This window comes from Notothenia rossii (genome assembly GCF_949606895.1).
Source record: "Notothenia rossii genome assembly, chromosome: 6".
Classification (NCBI taxonomy): domain Eukaryota; kingdom Metazoa; phylum Chordata; class Actinopteri; order Perciformes; family Nototheniidae; genus Notothenia; species Notothenia rossii.
In genome coordinates, this window is record NC_136909.1 from 4,659,426 (window position 1) to 4,681,264 (window position 21,839).

The window sequence follows — 21,839 nt, forward strand, 5'->3', positions numbered from 1 at the left end:
AGAGGGAGACAGAGTCACAATAGGATCAACGAAAAGAAAGGTCATCAAGATGTTCACTGAGGGGGGAGAAGTACTCTGATCTGGTACTGTAGTAAAAGTAGAAGTACTCAGATGTTGTACTTGATTAAATTAGAAGTACTCAGATCTTGAGTAAAAGTAGAAGTACTCAGATCTTGTACTTGAGTAAAAGTAGAAGTACTCAGGTCTTGTACTTTAGTAAAGGTAGAAGTACTCAGATCTTGTACTTGAGTAAAAGTAGAAATACTCAGATCATGTACTTGAGTAATGTATACATACTCAGATCTTGAGTAGAAGTACTCAGATCTTGTACTTGAGTAAAAGTAGAAGTACCAGAGTGTAGGAATACTCTGTTACAGTAAAAGTCCTGCATTCAAAATGTTCCTCAAGTGAAAGTAGAAAAGTATTATCATCAAAATATAGTGAAAGTAGCGACAGTAAAAGTTTTATCAGTTTCTAAATTAGCAACCTATAGATTAAGTAGTAATGTGTTTTCAAGGCAAGACAGAACAATATCCAATAACTTGAGAAACCTTTTAAATTAAATGACAGGTTGAATGAAAGTCAATGTACCAGTGTCCAGTTCAACAAATGTGTACATTTATTTATAAATATCATGGCACAAGTCGCGACCTTCTCGATTTATTTTTAGAAAATGAACACATTTCATGAATTTTCCATTGTCTTAGTCTTACTCTATAGTTTTTACTGTATTTACTACCAACACATTGCTCTTGAAAAGCTAAGACATATTTGGATTTTGCAGTGTATTAATCCAACAAATAGAAATGAAGTGACAGGAAGAAGCCTAATGTTTCCTGAAGCCTTGTACAGTGTGTGACGTCATGCTTCTTCTTTCCCCAGAAATGTTTCACTGTCTTCAGTCGTCGAGAACACTGTCAGGGAGGAGGGACAGCGGGAGGTAACGGTTTCCTATTACTTCTATTTACCACATTGTACTGTAGATGGATTCTTTAAAATTGGATTCAAGAAGGCTTACACCTAGAATAGCTAAGCGTGGGTTTTCCCTTTATATATGCAGTCTATGGTTTATCACCTTCAGAGAGAAAAGTTGACCAAAGCATTGATAACTTTTTATTTTTTGTGGAAAATGTAAAAGCTTTTGTAGGCGGTATAAATCTAATTGAACCAGGACGAAAAGTAAGATTCATATGAGGAAAGCTGTTTCTTTCAATTTGATTACACGGCATAAATATGTCTCACTGTCAGTCACTAACTTTAAGACCCTAAAAAGGGGAAGTATAAACAGACAGGAAATGTGTACAATACAAGAGGTTCTCTATGTACTCGGGTGCCAGACACTGTACGCTCAGGATTATGGGGTCATGTTAATTTGTGTGTGTGTGTGTGTGTGTGTGTGTGTGTGTGTGTGTGTGTGTGTGTGTGTGTGTGTGTGTGTGTGTGTGTGTGTGTGTGTGTGGGTGTGGGTGTGGGTGTGTGTGTGTTGGTCTGAAACCCTTAGGCATGCTATGAAGATGTTTCCTGCACATCCAATACTTTGGTCCAGTTTGCTGGTTTTGTTTGCCTTAAAAATTGGTTGGTAACACGCACGCACGCTTGACGCACACACATTCTTCCTAAATCACGGAAAATACCCAAAAATGTGGATTAATTAAGCATGGTGTACTTTGAATAAAATATGCCTTCATATGCTGTATAATCTGAATGGAAATGCATTGATGCTTACATTGGACCACTTGTGTGTGAAGGTCTTTAAAGTTAGAACTTGACCATCCGTTGCCTTTGGTTTCCCCCCCCCGTCCTAAAACTCCAAATGTATTTACTCCTTTAATAGAGGCGGAAGCTGACATTTCAGATGTCTGTGAGGATACAATGTCTTCTGATAAAGTGAGAATCCATTTTGTTTATATTGTCCAAAGGTCACACAGTCATACTTGTCAACCCTCCCGATTTTCGCGGGAGACTCCCGATTTCATTGCCCTCTCCCGGTTTCTTCCCGGGGTCATATTTCTCCCGATTTCTGACAAAATCAGATTTACTCAGGACTGTTTCCACTCGGACTTTAATACAGCTACACCATTGTTTGGTTTCCATGGTAACACGTCTCTTTAGTAGCGCGCGCAACTGAAAATCTAACAAGGTGAGGCAGATAGTCACAGAAAACAGAACAAGAATCGACAACTACTCTACTCTCTGCTCACTCCTTTCCAGCCCACACATATGCTCCATCAAGGATGGTGCTACATGCTGCACTTAGAAATACAATAAGCATGTTAATGTTAATCTAACAGCTCCGGCGATAAACTAGCACCCCGCCCCCCCCCCCCCCCATTTTGCATTTTGAAATGCTCCCGATTTCTGAGGTCTCAAGGTTGGCAAGTATGCACACAGTGAAGGATTATTTGAATTATTTGAAGTATTAAAGTAACGTGGTATGACAGGAAAGTTAAATCTGGTATATTCCTTTTAATGCCACCTTATTTATATTCATGTGTGTTAAATTAGAAAGGACAAAGTATCTTTTCCCTCCCCCAATATATTGAGGTGAATTCCTTGTGTTTAGAGAGAGAGGTGAGAAGGGGACACCATATTTGGAGATAGTGCCAGACGCTGGAATGCTTCCCTCGTAAAAAATGGGTGTGTGTGACACAATCTTGTAGCAGATGTGTATGTGTTTTCATTGCAGTAAATAGATCTGCTACATGATTACTGGTCAACTATACCTCTGTTCTTATTCTTTCATGTGTGGGTACTAAATGGCTACAAACATTGTGGAGAAATTAGCTTAAACATCTTTTATTACTCTATATGAAATGGAAACAGTTTTTATGACAGGGACGAGAGAGGTGGGGGAGGGAGCGCATTCCAGGAGTTTCAGCATGTCAATTGTCAGGGGAATCGACTTGTTTTCAATAGAGGTGTGTGGTTAGTTACTTTGTGTTAATAATAGCAGTATGTGTAAAGGAAGCTGGAAATATACAATGTGAAACCTTTTATTTGAAGTAAAGATGTGAACAATAGCTCAAACAAATGGAAGGGCCATAGGTAAGCCTGTGTGAAGTTTGACTATTTGAAAAGCATCTCTAATACTGCTTAAGAGCATAGGTAATGTGTTCCTCGTTGTTATTGATATGAAAGTAATTAACATGTATTACGTATATTTAGCCAACTATAACAACTATATCTTAAAACATACTTTTAACTTGTGTGTGGCAGTCAGGAGGCGGGAAGATGGACACAGGGACCAAGGGCCATAAAGGAGATGTGTGTGTGCTGGCTGCAAGATGTGAAATAAGATAAGGAAACTTGTTGTTGAGAGCAAGTTCGTACCAGACACCAAAAGGTGTCTGGTCTTCGTCAAACTGAATGAGACTTTTTGTTTCCGGGTTTCTTCTGCTGTGTCGCACTGATTGGGTGCGACAGGCCATGTGTTGATCTCTGCCAATAAGATGACCTCTGGGGGAATGCACGTACACACCTCCTCCTGTGTTTTAGTATGAAAGCCTGTGTTTTCCTTTGGTTCGGGCTCTTGTTTTTCACCAGCCGTTCCTGAGACCTGTCTCACACGGGTGGTAGAACCTGAGCCCGGAGTACTCTGCAGAGTGCTTCGTGATTTCTTTGTATTTGTATTTTGTATCGTTGCCTTGTATCATTAAAGCCGGATTATTGTTTCGCTTGCATTCTGGTGTTTCTTACTCCCTTTTCCCGAATTCACCTAGCTTGTCAAACGACACGCGGAGACGAGGTTGGTTTGCAACATCCTCCAAATCTCCAACAACAGTCACATGAAAGCCACCCCTTTAATGCAGATGGATTTTCTGATTTCTACATTTTGTTCTTGTTGTTTGTGGTACTTTTTTCAGATTGATGTACAGAGTACTTTAGTGCAGGGGCATGAGGTAGAGATGGAAAATATACATGATAAAGACCTTACCTGCCTCCTTTACACAACAAATATACTCAACTGCTCCTGGTCATTCAACACCGTGCAGCAGGATACTCAGCTCTTTGTCAACATCAGGTCTTTTTTTAAATGATACATTACACATGTGGCATAGAGAGTATTTAAAGGCATCCTCACATTCTCTTTCCCTCTGTTTTCATGCAGCATCTGTGATGGTAACAAATCAGTTCAGTCTCCTGACCTGTCGTCTGAGGAGAAAGTCGGATCAAGATCTTTAGCTCTGCACGATCACAAGATGTCACTTTTAATCTTACACTTCAACTTCACCCTGCACGGCGAGTGGACAGTCTACGCCTCCAAATACGACCTCAACATGCTAGGTCAGTGATTCTCAAATGGCGGTACGCGGACCCCTTGGGGTACATTGGGGTACTGCAGGGGGTACTTGAGATTAATAATAATAATAATAATGATAATTTAAAAAAAGGTTAATTAAAAAAATACCATGCATGATTAAAAAAATAATCTTAGTACAATAACTTAAATAGAAAACACAATTTTATGTCAAATGTGTGTATTGTATTTGATAGTTTTTCACAATATATCATTTTGTTCATTGGTTTGTTAAACATATGACTTAAATTGAAAAACTCCTTGGAAAAATCTGTTTTATAAAAATGTTATGTTATTTTTTTTCATGCATGAAGATGAAAATATCCTTAGTTTGTTGTAATGAATGCACGAAGGAGTTAATGTATCACACACTGAGGGAACATCACTATATTGTAATTATTTATATAGGCTTTTTCGATCAAAAATGTTCGGGGTCGGTCAGGGGGCACTTGGCTGAGGAAATGTTTCAAAGGGGGTACATTACTGAAAAAAGTTTGAGAAGCACTGAACTAGTTAATACAAGACAAACTCTCATTGAGCTCTTGAGTAGGGGAAACAGGGTAGGTTTATCTCACTTCTAGGGGTCAAAAGGTAACCAATAGGGCAATATCACGATGAAATAAACTTGATAATGGAGTGACAGGAATTTTGGTGTCTTACGTAAAAAAAATCAAACAATTTTCACCATATAAAAAGAGAGGGGAAAGCTATGATTGATTTTTTCACTGGCTAGTAACCTATGGTTGTAAGCTTAGTTGCTCGCGGAAATCCGCAGTTCCACCTGCATTTTTAATAATTATTTTACGAATGTTGTCGTTGTGTGTGCCACAGAGGTCCTGTCTCCACCCCAAAACATCTCTGCATCAATCAAAGATGGAGGTCTATTGGTGACATGGGGTTCGCCCCACAGTCGAGCCGACACCGACCCCTCCTGCTTTGAATACCAGCTGGACATGGGTGACCAGGTACAGTGAACATGTGTGTATGGATGTCAATTATTCAATAATGTAGGCTATGCTTCCTATGATGCCTTATAATGCATTGTAAACATACTTCTTATACATAATAATGCTTACATCACTGGTTGATTATCAAAAATAAACATTTACTCCATTAAGCTACACCAGAATGCATTCTACCCACAAGGAGACAACCTGTTTTAGCAAAATGGCAAATGATAGCCAATAAAGCCTTTTCCCTTGCTATCTCACCAAAGTCCCAAAGAAAGCAGCACCTGCAGTGCCAACTCTTTCTCTCGCATGGTAAGGCAACAGGTTCTTAATTATGTGACGGAGGATTTTTATTTATTTATCAGTAGACCTCAGTAGGTTTTGAGTGATCTGAGTGGGTGAGAGAGCGCACTGAACACAGCTTCAGATCGTTAGTTTGGAAAAGGCAGAACAAGGGCCTTAATTCTGATTTATACGTTATTGTTCTTTATTCTTTAGTCTTCTTCCGGTTTAATACTTACATTTTGTATGAATTCTACCATTAGGTTATGTTTTGGCTTGTTTTTTCCATCTGTCTGTCAACTGGATTAGGGAAGGAATCAGAAACTTTGTTTACTTCAGGAACATAGTGACATCACTATGTAACACTCACGCTTCTATTGGTTAGTGCTCAACACTTGTATGTGACAGGTTAAGGGGCGGTTCATCTCCAAGCGGTTGACCAATCACAACAGAGCCGGCCAGCTAACCAATCAGAGCAGCTCTGGTTTCAGACAGAGGGTGAAAAGAGGTGCTGCAGCACAGACAGTATGAGAACAATTAAGAGCTTTTTGAACATTAAAGCATGAAGACATGTAGAGACACTACATACTGATATACACCTGAACATCAGCAGGAGAGGACTCTTTAAAGTAGAGACACTACATACTGATATACACCTGAACATCAGCAGGAGAGGACTCTTTAAAGTAGAGACACTACATACTGATATACACCTGAACATCAGCAGGAGAGGACTCTTTAAAGTAGAGACACTACATACTGATATACACCTGAACATCAGCAGGAGAGGACTCTTTAAAGTAGAGACACTACATACTGATATACACCTGAACATCAGCAGGAGAGGACTCTTTAAAGTAGAGACACTACATACTAATATACACCTGAACATCCGCAGGAGAGGACTCTTTAAAGTAGAGACACTACATACTGATATACACCTGAACATCAGCAGGAGAGGACTCTTTAAAGTAGAAACACTACATACTGATATACACCTGAACATCAGCAGGAGAGGACTCTTTAAAGTAGAGACACTACATACTGATATACACCTGAACATCAGCAGGAGAGGACTCTTTAAAGTAGAGACACTACATACTGATATACACCTGAACATCAGCAGGAGAGGACTCTTTAAAGTAGAGACACTTCATACTGATATACACCTGAACATCAGCAGGAGAGGACTCTTTAAAGTAGAGACACTACATACTGATATACACCTGAAAATCAGCAGGAGAGGACTCTTTAAAGTAGAGACACTACATACTGATATACACCTGAACATCAGCAGGAGAGGACTCTTTAAAGTAGAGACACTACATACTGATATACACCTGAACATCAGCAGGAGAGGACTCTTTAAAGTAGAGACACTACATACTGATATACACCTGAACATCAGCAGGAGAGGACTCTTTAAAGTAGAGACACTACATACTGATATACACCTGAACATCAGCAGGAGAGGACTCTTTAAAGTAGAGACACTACATACTGATATACACCTGAACATCAGCAGGAGAGGACTCTTTAAAGTAGAGACACTACATACTAATATACACCTGAACATCAGCAGGAGAGGACTCTTTAAAGTAGAGACACTACATACTGATATACACCTGAACATCAGCAGGAGAGGACTCTTTAAACTAGAGACACTACATACTGATATACACCTGAACATCAGCAGGAGAGGACTCTTTAAAGTAGAGACACTACATACTGATATACACCTGAACATCAGCAGGAGAGGACTCTTTAAAGTAGAGACACTACATACTGATATACACCTGAACATCAGCAGGAGAGGACTCTTTAAAGTAGAGACGCTACATACTGATATACACCAGAACATCAGCAGGAGAGGACTCTTTAAAGTAGAGACACTACATACTGATATACACCTGAACATCAGCAGGAGAGGACTCTTTAAAGTAGAGACACTACATACTGATATACACCTGAACATCAGCAGGAGAGGACTCTTTAAAGTAGAGACACTACATACTGATATACACCTGAACATCAGCAGGAGAGGACTCTTTAAAGTAGAGACACTACATACTGATATACACCTGAACATCAGCAGGAGAAGACTCTTTAAAGTAGAGACACTACATACTAATATACACCTGAACATCAGCAGGAGAGGACTCTTTAAAGTAGAAACACTACATACTGATATACACCTGAACATCAGCAGGAGAGGACTCTTTAAAGTAGAGACACTACATACTGATATACACCTGAACATCAGCAGGAGAGAACTCTTTAAAGTAGAGACACTACATACTGATATACACCTGAACATCAGCAGGAGAGAACTCTTTAAAGTAGAGACACTACATACTGATATACACCTGAACATCAGCAGGAGAGAACTCTTTAAAGTAGAGACACTACATACTGATATACACCTGAACATCAGCAGGAGAGGACTCTTTAAAGTAGAGACACTACATACTGATATACACCTGAAAATCAGCAGGAGAGGACTCTTTAAAGTAGAGACACTACATACTGATATACACCTGAACATCAGCAGGAGAGGACTCTTTAAAGTAGAGACACTACATACTGATATACACCTAGACATCAGCAGGAGAGGACTCTTTAAAGTAGAGACACTACATACTGATATACACCTGAACATCAGCAGGAGAGGACTCTTTAAAGTAGAGACGCTACATACTGATATACACCAGAACATCAGCAGGAGAGGACTCTTTAAAGTAGAGACACTACATACTGATATACACCTGAACATCAGCAGGAGAGGACTCTTTAAAGTAGAGACACTACATACTGATATACACCTGAACATCAGCAGGAGAAGACTCTTTAAAGTAGAGACACTACATACTGATATACACCTGAACATCAGCAGGAGAGGACTCTTTAAAGTAGAGACACTACATACTGACATACACCTGAACATCAGCAGGAGAGGACTCTTTAAAGTAGAGACACTCTACATACTGATATACACCTGAACATCAGCAGGAGAGGACTCTTTAAAGTAGAGACACTACATACTGATATACACCTAGACATAAGCAGGAGAGGACTCTTTAAAGTAGAGACACTACATACTGATATACACCTGAACATCAGCAGGAGAGGACTCTTTAAAGTAGAGACGCTACATACTGATATACACCAGAACATCAGCAGGAGAGGACTCTTTAAAGTAGAGACACTACATACTGATATACACCTGAACATCAGCAGGAGAAGACTCTTTAAAGTAGAGACACTACATACTGATATACACCTGAACATCAGCAGGAGAGGACTCTTTAAAGTAGAGACACTACATACTGATATACACCTAGACATCAGCAGGAGAGGACTCTTTAAAGTAGAGACACTACATACTGATATACACCTGAACATCAGCAGGAGAGGACTCTTTAAAGTAGAGACGCTACATACTGATATACACCAGAACATCAGCAGGAGAGGACTCTTTAAAGTAGAGACACTACATACTGATATACACCTGAACATCAGCAGGAGAGGACTCTTTAAAGTAGAGACACTACATACTGATATACACCTGAACATCAGCAGGAGAAGACTCTTTAAAGTAGAGACACTACATACTGACATACACCTGAACATCAGCAGGAGAGGACTCTTTAAAGTAGAGACACTACATACTGATATACACCTGAACATCAGCAGGAGAGGACTCTTTAAAGTAGAGACACTACATACTGATATACACCTGAACATCAGCAGGAGAGGACTCTTTAAAGTAGAGACACTACATACTGATATACACCTGAACATCAGCAGGAGAGGACTCTTTAAAGTAGAGACACTACATACTGATATACACCTGAACATCAGCAGGAGAGGACTCTTTAAAGTAGAGACACTACATACTGATATACACCTGAACATCAGCAGGAGAGGACTCTTTAAAGTAGAGACACTACATACTGATATATACCTGAACATCAGCAGGAGAGGACTCTTTAAAGTAGAGACACTACATACTGATATACACCTGAACATCAGCAGGAGAGGACTCTTTAAAGTAGAGACACTAAATACTGATATACACCTGAACATCAGCAGGAGAGGACTCTTTAAAGTAGAGACACTACATACTGATATACACCTGAACATCAGCAGGAGAGGACTCTTTAAAGTAGAGACACTACATACTGATATACACCTGAACATCAGCAGGAGAGGACTCTTTAAGGTAGAGACACTACATACTGATATATACCTGAACATCAGCAGGAGAGGACTCTTTAAAGTAGAGACACTACATACTGATATACACCTGAACATCAGCAGGAGAGGACTCTTTAAAGTAGAGACACTACATACTGATATACACCTGAACATCAGCAGGAGAGGACTCTTTAAAGTAGAGACACTACATACTGATATACACCTGAACATCAGCAGGAGAGGACTCTTTAAAGTAGAGACACTACATACTGATATACACCTGAACATCAGCAGGAGAGGACTCTTTAAAGTAGAGACACTAAATACTGATATACACCTGAACATCAGCAGGAGAGGACTCTTTAAAGTAGAGACACTACATACTGATATACACCTGAACATCAGCAGGAGAGGACTCTTTAAAGTAGAGACACTACATACTGATATATACCTGAACATCAGCAGGAGAGGACTCTTTAAAGTAGAGACACTACATACTGATATACACCTGAACATCAGCAGGAGAGGACTCTTTAAAGTAGAGACACTACATACTGATATACACCTGTACATCAGCAGGAGAGGACTCTTTAAGGTAGAGACACTACATACTGATATACACCTGAACATCAGCAGGAGAGGACTCTTTAAAGTAGAGACACTACATACTGATATACACCTGAACATCAGCAGGAGAGGACTCTTTAAAGTAGAGACACTACATACTGATATACACCTGAACATCAGCATAATATGACCTTTTAAAGTCAAAAAATGACCACTTAAAGTTTCTTCTAATTACAATATATTACCTTCTAAAAAAGATTATAATGTATCGCGACATGACATTTGCAGTAAAAAGTTAGTGAGGGACAATTACGTAACGTATTATAACACTAGATCTTATAAGTCAATATCAAATACTTTATCATTTGTAGATTATTGTTATAAAGCATAATTTAAAAGTCCTTTCAACAATAATAGCAGTGCTATAACAACAAATAAGTATGTTTATAATGCATTATAGACCAGGGCATCTTAGTAAGTGTTAACATTTTTTAGGTTTAAGTGCATTATTTTCTTGATCCTTTATTTTCTTTCAAACAGGAAACACCCAAACAGTTCAGTGCCGAGCTGTCCTATCGAGAGCCCAATGTAGATCCCTCCTCCAGCTACAGAGTGACGATGAGGACAAGGAAGGGCAGCCAATGTGTGGAATTTTCTCAATGGAGTGAATGGAGCCATGGTGTCAGTGAGTGGGGCTTTTCACATCTTGAAGTCATCCCCATCCATCTACACACAAGTTTAATTTGTCTTTATGTGTGTAGGTGTGCTTGAAGCTGTGGAACAGTCCAAACTCAACAATCTAGTGATCGTCTCAATTTCACTTGGAATACCCATGATCCTCCTGGCTGTGCTGCTGCTGCTGCGCCATCAGAGGTACTGTTTCTGTCTCCCGCTGAATAACTAAAGCATGATGATTGGGGTGTGAGACGCACACACTCACATCTGTACAGCTCCTGAGAGACTATTTTATATTATTTGTATTCTGCTTCAGTTTTCTGTTTCTAATCTGACAACAGACACTCTGTCCTGTCTTCTAAATGTGAAACAGTGTCAAACAGACGAGAACAACGATGTCTGCAGATTGGGGGAAGTTATAAGAAAAGAGAAGTAAGAGAGTATGGGTGGTTGCGGTCCAAAATTAACTTCTTTAACGTTAAGACAGAAACCCCCCACCCCCTCCCCCCCGGAGAGACACAGGGGAAAACACAACATGAAACGCTGAAGAACATTAAGGACGGATGTGCATCTTTTCTTCCAATTTCTTTATGGCAGTTTCACTTGAGATGGTCCACTTATAGCTTTAAAATCATAACAAAAAATATATTAATTCATACAATGTCATAAATGGCAATGTGTGTACTAAAATGTGAGTAACACTTTCTATGTCCAGGTCTCTATAATGCATTAAAAACACACTTCTCAAATATCCTACTCAAAACTGTAGTTATTGCTTTAAAGCAATCATAATAACTTTGCCTAATACTTTATAATCGCTGGTCACTTACTTTCTTTTTGTGGAAGGATCATAGTGTATTGAAAATATCATAGTTGTAATCCATTAGAATGTTTTTATATTACATTATAATGTGATTTAAGTGACTTTTTTTTTATAGTGTCAGTGAGTGACCAGTCATCGTAGACCTTATAAGTCATTATAATAAAATACTTTGTTATATTTATTTTGTAGTCTTAAATCATTTTGAATATCTAAGAGTGCTATACGGTAATTACCTAGTATTGAGCAGATTCAAAAGCATCAAAGAGCACATCATTTGAGCCTTTGCAGACCATTTACATGCATTCAACCCGTATAACACTACAGGTTAGAGAAAACCCCTTTAAGCCTAAAAAGGCCCTTTCATGAACCATCCAGATCCCTCAGGTCTTCAGGGACTGGTCAGCTTTCTGTCCCCAGAGTCAGAACTAAACATGGAGAAGCAGCGTTCAGTTATTATGCTCCAAACATCTGGAACAAACTCCCAGAAACCTGCAGGTCCGCTGCAACTCTTACTACCGGTACTTTTAAATCCAGGCTGAAGACTTTTCTTTTTGTCGCTGCTTTTAATTGAACTATTCATATCTAAGACTGCACTGTAACTTTTATCCATGTATTTTTTCTTTTAATGTTTATTTTATTAGCTTTTCTTTTTAATTACTGATTTTAAATGCCATTTTCTTAATGTCTTTCATTTTTTGTAAAGCACTTTGAATTGCCTTGTGTTGAAAAGTGCTATATAAATAAACTTGCCTTGCCTTGCCTTTAAAAATGTTGTAGTCAGTTGGACCAAAATGTGTACTGACATTTGTTCCTATTTGCGTGTTTCAGGCTGTCTCGGGTTCTGTTTCCTCCGATTCCTCGCCCCCCACAAAAGTACAAACATTTCCTGGAAAGAAATAACTCCTTCAATGTAAGTATACTGTAAACCTGACGTAACATCTAACCCAACCACAACCACTTGTGTAATGATTGTTTCAATGTTTTTGTGTGTGTTGTAAATAGTTCTTCCACCCTACCCGGTCAGCTGAGCCTGCGGAGGAGATCACAGAGGTGTCGGACATGGAGCAAACGCCTGGCAAGACATTGTGAAAGCTCAATCTGAAAGACACATTTAAAAAAACGCCTCAGGTATACGCTTGACATTGTGCATTTTTATGTTATAATACTTATAATAATAATAATTTTACCTTGCTTGGTCCTTGACTTGTTTACTGTTTTGTTCTTTAATTTAAACAAAAGGGAAATGTCAGTTAAAGAGTTTGGTTGAAAAACACTCTCCGCCTAAACGTACTAGTTAAATCAGGGCTGTGTTGAGGTCTCCATATTAGGTAGAGTCATTCAAACAAAAGTTAATTATAATCAAATATAACATTGTATAACCAAAAATGAAAATGCATTATACTTCATGTTTTTCTATAATCACAGTATATTCAAAACACAAGGGGTTTGTTAAGTTGAGTTTAAGGCCTATTTTAGTTACTGGGTGTCACTGATAAGAGAGGGGAGACAGTTTCTCTGGGTTTGTCCTCGGTAAGGTTCTCTCAACCTTAGTAAATATCTCTCTAATTGATTTGTTAAATGCTGAGTGAATTGTTTTGTTGAATGTTTAGCAACCAGCCACCTGTGAGGAATTCATGCTGGACATAGGTGTGTATGTGAATTGTTTTGTTGAATGTTTAGCAACCAGCCACCTGTGAGGAATTCATGCTGGACATAGGTGTGTGTGAATTGATTTGTTGAATGAAAGTTTGAATGTGTTCATTTATGAGGGGATGCCTCTGAATTCTGTCGGGAGATTTTAATATCACAAACTGAATTGGGCAGTTGAAGTTACAATTTAGTGTAATAAATGTCAGACTGTGAATTGAGCTTTCATATTAGTAATTGACCACAGCATGAAATATTCTGTATGATTGTCATGTTGTAACGAGAGAAGGTAAAACCCAGTACAAGTGTGGACCAATTTTTATTCAAATAAACCGATCCCACCTTTTGGATTGGGACAACTTAAAAGACTTTAGCGCTTTCCTCTCCTGCTTCAAAGGTAAGATTGCACTGTGCCACACTCACTCTTAGGTAGGGCCACACCTCATTACTGATATCAAAATCCTTCGGGATCGCTTAAACAGATTTAGCGGGTCGTCTGAATTGAAACAGCAGTTAATTGAACCTGGTTCTTCAGGAGTTAGTAGAGGTGAGATCTTGCTGACGTTGGTGGATCTGAGCCAAGCAGTAAACGTACATAGACTCAATAACTTATGTTACGTCAATTAGTAGGTCTGAGTAATTTGCCGGAATAAGTTAACAGGCCTCCCGACTCCGACAGGTGTCAAACTCAAGCCCCGGGGGCCAAATCCGACCCGTGACTTCATTTTCTGTGGCCCCAGAAGAGCTTGCAAAGAATATCATATGTTTATTATACGGTTACATGATGATTTACAGAATGTCCCATAATGCATCTCAAATTAGATTCTTTTCTCAGAATTTGACTTTTTTTCTTCTAAATATGCCTTTTTTCTCAGAATTTGACTCTTTTTGTAAATGTTACTTCTGTTTTTTGATTGTGGCTTTTCTTCCAGAATGTGGCTTTTCTTTTTAAATCATTTTGTGACGTGCGCACTGAAGAGACTTGCAATTATTTGCCCCAGACTTCTGCTTTCAGACTTAGTTAATTATGAAGTTATTACCCTATCCAATAATAATCCAATGCAGAGGCAATCGTGTAATATAATACATTATTTTATATAAATATTTATATATGTATTTTTATATAGTCTTAAAGTTACAACCGGCCCTTTGAGTGCAGCCATAATGCTGATGTGGCCCGCGATTAAATTGAGTTTGACACCCCTGAGTTAAATGAACCTGAAATGTCAATGCAATTTTTTTTTGCATAATAATTCAAGTTGATATGTTGTTATATCGTGTGCTCCTTTGGACATGGTGTTCCAATGGGAGCCTACACAGGACAAAAACAGCAAAAGCATAACTCAACATTTAGACAAGCGAAAACACAAATACAGACACAATTGTTTGGATGTGCACCAAACCAGTTTAATGAAATTAAAAAACAACAATATTGAAATCAACTTTAAAAGTCCCTTATCGTGAACATGGGCGCCAGTAGAGCCATTTACACCATTTTGGCATTTTCAATAGATGTAATCCTATCTGTCTGTTAAAGCTAAGGCAACAAGTCAGTCAAACTGACAATTCACCACCTGGGCCCTGTCGTGGTGCCCTTGAGCAAGGCACTGGACCCCACCCCATTGCTCCCCGGGCAAGTACAATAGCTAGCCACTGCTCCTAGTACTACGATGGGTTAAATGCAGAGGTCCAATTTCACTGTGTGTGACAAATAAAGAGGTTCTAATCTAATCTAAATCTAAACATGCTCTCCTCCTCGATCTGTTTTCCAAATGCTGCCGTCTGATGCCCGTTGCTGATCGGCCGCATGAGCTTCTTCAAAGCATTCTGAAAGTGTGTCATCCATTCATCTTTCACACGCAACTCACAGGAATGCATCAACTCGTTCCTGTAACGAATCACCTGGAACATTGCACATGTTGGTCTTAATATATTTGTTTTCACTCTCTGTCTGCCCATTTGAAACTTTTGGACGGTTTACCTCTCTCACAACTTTTAGATCCTCAGACCAGAAACAATCACAGTAGTTGATCAGCTTAAGCAGAGCTGAGGCATCACATTGATTGGCCCCCTTCACTTTCCCCTGACCCCGAGGCATGTAGTCTGCAAGCAATGTCAATTTTCATTATGATTAGCCTGCTGATTATTTCTTCTATAAGTTGCATGTATCCATCACTTTTAGACACTTCTAAATGCTGCATGTGGTTTTCACTTTAGACACACACACACACACACACACACACACACACACACACACACACACACACACACACACACACACACACACACACACACACACACACACACACACACACACACACACACACACACACACCACACACACACACACACACACACATGGGGTTACCAGTCATGTGATACACACTGCAAATTAACTTTTTTCACAGTGAAAATGTACCAATCAGTTTGAAAATTAGTTTTGCACAAAATATTGCAGTTTCTCTGTTACGGCCCGTCCACACGGCAGCGTGCGTTGAAGCTTCAACGCTTCTGCCCATTCACTTTGAATGGGGTGACGTCACACTTTGCTGAAAACCCACCAGCAGTATACGTTGTGTTCTCTATGAGAGCCCCGGACACCTCCTTGATTAGTCGTGGAAAAACATGCAATTTCAGTAAATATTCAGTTTGTTAAAAAAAACGTTTCCTTGTCTGTTAAAGTTTTTTTGTATTTCTTTTTAATTACTGAATCAAATATATGAGGATAAGGATAGAGGGAGCCATATGTTGTACAGATTGTAAATACCTTTGAGCCAAATTCTTGTTTTTGGGCTGTATACATAAAATGGACTTGAAACAGTTTCTGATTTAGGGTACTGGCACCTTTTTTATTCCAATTCAAGCACTGATTAATGCATTCCACCGTTGAATGTGAAACACAGCGTTAATACGAAGGCCCCTGTGAGAGTGGCCGCGGTGCGTTCAAGGACCTCTGCAGAAGAAGGGTGGGTTACGTATTGTAACCCTAGTCCTAGAATGATGTGTGTGTGGAAAAATGCATTCAGTAAAAACGATTGCATTTATCCCAGAGTAACTCCTAGATTCCACCGGGTCCGTCTGCGTCGCGTTACGTAGAAATCCCCCAGTTAATGGGAGAAACCCCCCAGTTAATGTTGGAAACCCTGTAGTTAATGTGACGAAACCCCCCAGTTAATGTGACGAAACCCCCCAGTTAATGTGATGAAACCCCCCAGTTAATGTGACGAAACCCCCCAGTTAATGATAAAACCCCAAGTTAATGTTAGAAACCCCCCAGTTAATGATAGAAACCCCCCAGTTAATGTTAGAAACCCCCTAGTTAATGATTGAAACCCCCCAGTTTATGTTAGAAACCTCAGTTAATGTTAAAACCCCCCAGTTAATGTTAGAAACCTCAGTTAATGATAGAAACCCCCCAGTTAATGATAGAAACCTCAGTTAATGATAGAAACCCCCCAGTTAATGATAGAAACCCCCCAGTTAATGATAGAAACCCCCCAGTTAATGATAGAAACCCCCCAGTTTATGATAGAAACCTCAGTTAATGATAGAAACCCCCCAGTTAATGATAGAAACCCCCCAGTTAATGATAGAAACCCCCCAGTTAATGATAGAAACCTCAGTTAATGATAGAAACCCCCCAGTTAATGTTAGAAACCCCCTAGTTAATGTGACGAAACCCCCCAGTTAATGATAGAAACCCCCCAGTTAATGATAGAAACCCCCCAGTTAATGTTAGAAACCCCCTAGTTAATGTGACGAAACCCCCCAGTTAATGATAGAAACCTCAGTTAATGTTAAAACCCCCCAGTTAATGTTAGAAACCTCAGTTAATGATAGAAACCCCCCAGTTAATGTTAGAAACCCCCCAGTTAATGATAGAAACCCCCTAGTTAATGTGATGAAACCCCCCAGTTAATGATAGAAACCCCCCAGTTAATGATAGAAACCTCAGTTAATGTTAAAACCCCCCAGTTAATGTTAGAAACCTCAGTTCATGATAGAAACCCCCCAGTTAATGTTAGAAACCCCCCAGTTCATGATAGAAACCCCCCAGTTAATGATAGAAACCTCAGTTAATGTTAAAACCCCCCAGTTAATGTTAGAAACCTCAGTTCATGATAGAAACCCCCCAGTTAATGTTAGAAACCCCCCAGTTAATGATAGAAACCCCCCAGTTAATGATAGAAACCCCAAGTTAATGTGACGAAACCCCCCAGTTAATGATAGAAACCCCCCAGTTTATGTTAGAAACCCCTCAGTTAATGATAGAAACCCCCCAGTTTATGTTAGAAACCCCTCAGTTAATGATAGAAACCCCAACTTAATGTGACGAAACCCCCCAGTTAATGATAGAAACCCCCCAGTTTATGTTAGAAACCCCTCAGTTAATGATAGAAACCCCAAGTTAATGTGACGAAACCCCCCAGTTAATGATAGAAACCCCCAAGTTAATGTTAGAAACCCCCCAGTTAATGATAGAAACCCCCCAGTTAATGATAGAAACCCCCCAGTTTATGTTAGAAACCTCAGTTAATGTTAGGAACCCCCCAGTTAATGATAGAAACCCCCTAGTTAATGTGACGAAACCCCCCAGTTAATGATAGAAACCCCCCAGTTAATGATAGAAACCCCCCAGTTAATGTGACGAAACCCCCCAGTTAATGATAGAAACCCCAAGATAATGTTAGAAACCCCCTAGTTAATGTGACGAAACCCCCCAGTTAATGTGACGAAACCCCCCAGTTAATGATAGAAACCCCCCAGTTAATGATAGAAACCCCCCAGTTAATGTTAGAAACCACCCAGTTAATGGATGAAACCCCCAGGTTAACGTGAAGAAACCCCCCAGTTAATGGGAGAAACCCACCAGTTAACGTTATAAACCTTGGGGAGAGCAACATATGAGGATCTCTCTCCAGGACAGCTAGACTATAGATGTTGTGTGTACATTAAAAAGATAATACATTTACAACGTAGTCCAGATGCTGGAGAAATGCATGTGTCTGTAAATAAGAAGAAGATGGATCCAGGTGGATGTCAACAATCCTGTGGGAGCCATCAGAGAAGTAGTGTGGTGAGCATCATACATGTATACCACAGACATGTCTACAGGAGCTATTTAAGGCTCAGTATCTTGTCCTAGAACACTTCCCCATGTGAACTGGAGGGGGTGGAATTGGACCATTGATCGACTGGTTGGTAAACCCCATCTTGTAGCCATAACTCCATGAAATGATGAAGGTTTGGATATCAGCATGTCAGAGTTCAAGCTGTGTTTAGCTATCAGGGAATCATTAATGGACAAACATTGATATAAAACCGTACGCCCACTGAAACCCCCTTTGGACCTGCATGATGGAACACTGCCAGTCAAATAAACGCTTTCAAAACAGTCCAACAGTTTAAACTTGGCTAAAAATGTAGATTATGTAAAACCCATAAGCTTCTATAAAGGCTGAGCAGCCCAATGAGGCTCATTCGTCTTTCCCTCAGCTCGGTAACGTCATTAGCATCGTTAGCATCTTTAGCATCATGTGTCTCCGAGGTCTCCTGCTGGTATCCGGGCTGTTTCTGAGCAGCTGGGCTCTGACTCAAGAAGAATGCAAGCCCTTGGTGGCGCCGCTTTCTCTGGCTGACCCCTCCATGGTAAGACCGCCCTCCGGTTCTTTTATTCACTGTTAGCTTTAATGCTAATAAGGACAATGCTATACCCTGAACCATATATCGAGCCCGATCGTCTATTTCTAATGGCTTAATGCAATTGTTTGCCTGTCTGGCCATTGGAATCGGGCTCTTTGAAGATCCAAAAATCTCCGGTTTTCTTACATTTCTGATCGGATTGGCAAAAACTTCAGAATTTGTATTGACCGCCGTTCAACTGACAGCATTGTTTTCCCCCAAAAGCGGGCGGAGCCGTTATTTTTGCCCGGAAGTGACGCATTTGTTACTCTCATCTATTGACCCATCAACAATACAGATGTATTAATTGTACTTGATATTAATTTTCCTTAGTTGACTTACCTGCTTGAAATCTTGCTTCAACACAAATGACAGTTAAAGTGAAAGTAAAAAAAAAACTGGTCGGATTAGTTTTGAAAAAAAAGATATTAAGGTACCGGAGATGTTAAAGTGCAACATTGTACAACCTGTTTGTTCGAGTTTCTCCTTCGCAAAAATCTATATGATATTTCTACATGTATGTTCATCATTGGCGTTTCACAGTGACAAGATGGAGAAATAGTTGAAAGCAGAATTCAATGCTTTGTTCAGATTAGCTGAGGCAGAAATGATCTCCCTATAGGCTTAACATTGTGTTAAACATTGTCACATAGCTTATCGTATCATATGCCTATAACAGCGTACCATGCCTATGTACAGTGGGAGGTCAAACACCCTGTCATATACTTGGACCTCTGTTATCACGCGCACTTCTGTATCCTTGAAAGAGCACAATCAGGTAAGGAAAAACAGCTCTGTTGAAGAGGAAGATGAAAAGAAATAGACCCAATATTTAACCTTCTCTTGTATATAAGCAAGTTAAGGATAGTGTTCGGGGAACTATTGATGCTCTGTATGTGATGACTACTTCCAATCTTGAGAGGATCATAAAAACACGGATCCTGAGATTGAAGCTCACGCCGGCGTATCTGTGTATATGTCAATAAAACCTTTGAGAATGGAACAAAGTATTTGAAAAGAGTGGAGTCAGGCAGAGGATTGTCCACATTCTCCGGCTGGTTCAGGCCTGTTTGAGGAGCTGGGGGAATGTGAGTCTGCCAAACCACACACTGTCTGTGATACTGATTAACACGCAAACTTCACACTCTGCAGATTGTTTCCAATCAAAAATGTTCTGACCATAAAATGTTAGAAATTAGTTTGTAAAAGATCAAAATGTTTGCTTCAATCCAAGGTGACGTCTTCAAATGTGTTGTTTTGTCCGACCAACTATCTGCAATGCAAAGAGATTCTACCTAATACAAAACATGTGCAAAGTGAATGTGAATGACCGTTTTGCTTAAATAAATGTCTTCAATTGGTTAACAATAATCAAAATAGCATGTAATCATGAATGCAGATCTCCCTCATCAAACAGATAAGAGTTTTAATATGATATAATGAAATCAACATGATTTGATTTAATTTATTTTGAACGTGTAAAACAATAATACAAATCAATTATAATAATAATGAAATGAAACATTAGAATAATGATACTGTACAAACTTAAGCAGTATCAAATTGATAAACGAAAATATGATTGACTTACAAATTATATATAAATGATCATCCTAATTACACATCCGAAAAGGGGTGGGAAGAAGTTTACACTTATTTAATCCCGCCTTTATATCTTTTTCCTTTAACAAAATGTACATCTAAATGTACATACAATATACATTTACAATTATAAATAGATTATATCATTATTACTACAATATATGCACATATATATTGTTCTTTTACGTCATATTTTACAAGACAAATATAAAAGACTATATCTGTCATGGTTTTGGATTAATGTTTTCATTTTCCACCTTTTATTTTGAAATGTGTTCCTTCTTGTGTCTTGTCTGGTCCTACTTCCTGTGTTTGCCTCCCTGTCGTTAGTTTCCCTTTATATAATTATAATTCCCTTGTGTTTTATTGAATGTCTGTGATGTCTCTAAAATATTTGCATACAAACTCAAACAAATAAGCAGTTCATTAATACATGTAGGGACAGGGGTTGTACAATCAATACCTTGAGATTTTTTTCTCATCGCTGAACAAAATTCTTTGAGAATCTACCTTTGGCAAATCCAAGGAGATGGTTATGGACTTCATACAGTGCCAACATTCTCCCCCCACACCAGTGAACATCCAGGGAGCCGACATTGAGATTGTAAAATCGTACCTGGGTGTTTATCTGAACAACAAAGTGGACTGGTCAGACAACCTAGCTGCTCTTATCAGGAAAGGACAGAGCAGACTGCTGAGGAGACTGAGGTCTGTTGGGGTGCAGGGGAACTCTTGCTCTTGCAGTATAGTTTTCACAGTACCAGGGCCGTGGGAAGTAGGGGTGCTGAGGGTGCTGCAGCACCCCCTGGTGGAGGACATAATTAAGTAAAGAGGCACACCTTTATAATTATTAGGATAAATAAAAACAGGTTTGAAATCATTCCAATGTATACTATAGGACAGTAAATCAAAAATATTGTTTAAAACTGGAGAGATTTAAAAATATGCATAAATAAATAAATGTTGACTGTTAAAATAAGATATAAATGAACCTCAAAAATAAAATAAGTTAGCCTACATTTATTTTGTATTGGTGATGCTAGGTTATTGGTTATGTTCATATGATTCGATTAATAAAATGTAAACCGATCTTTTTCATATGGGTGTTTAGAATTGT

The 21,839-nt window shown here is 39.2% G+C and overlaps 1 protein-coding gene across 6 annotated transcripts; it reads left to right on the plus strand.

Annotated features, from left to right (window-relative positions):
* Positions 1-343: 343 nt before the first annotated feature.
* LOC307044056 (interleukin-5 receptor subunit alpha-like) lies at positions 344-13,807 on the plus strand. 6 transcript variants are annotated; one of them, XR_013809512.1, is made up of 11 exons: positions 365-940; positions 1,502-1,575; positions 1,835-1,887; positions 3,864-4,021; positions 4,109-4,284; positions 5,129-5,262; positions 10,834-10,978; positions 11,055-11,166; positions 12,620-12,701; positions 12,794-13,440; positions 13,509-13,807. XR_013809512.1 is itself a non-coding variant. In XM_079689081.1 (10 exons), exons 1-10 carry the CDS (start codon positions 864-866, stop codon positions 12,878-12,880), a joined length of 1,086 nt encoding a protein of 361 aa, XP_079545207.1. In that variant the 5' UTR covers positions 344-863; the 3' UTR covers positions 12,881-13,807. The 6 variants fall into 6 exon arrangements, 5 of the variants coding, with proteins under 5 accessions (XP_079545207.1, XP_079545206.1, XP_079545209.1 ...); XM_079689081.1 differs by having other exon boundaries at positions 344-940; positions 11,067-11,166; positions 12,794-13,807; XM_079689080.1 differs by having other exon boundaries at positions 12,794-13,807.
* Positions 13,808-21,839: the final 8,032 nt, after the last annotated feature.

What these genes read in the sequence shown, in the direction of transcription:
- LOC307044056 (XM_079689080.1), top strand. Translation starts at nt 864, where the DNA reads ATGCTTCTTCTTTCCCCAGAAATGTTTCACTGTCTTCAGTCGTCGAGA. An exon ending in ATACGACCTCAACATGCTAG is followed by an intron (nt 4,285 to 5,128) that starts GTCAGTGATTCT and finishes TGTGTGCCACAG; the next exon opens with AGGTCCTGTCTCCACCCCAA. An exon ending in AAAGAAATAACTCCTTCAAT is followed by an intron (nt 12,702 to 12,793) that starts GTAAGTATACTG and finishes TGTTGTAAATAG; the next exon opens with TTCTTCCACCCTACCCGGTC.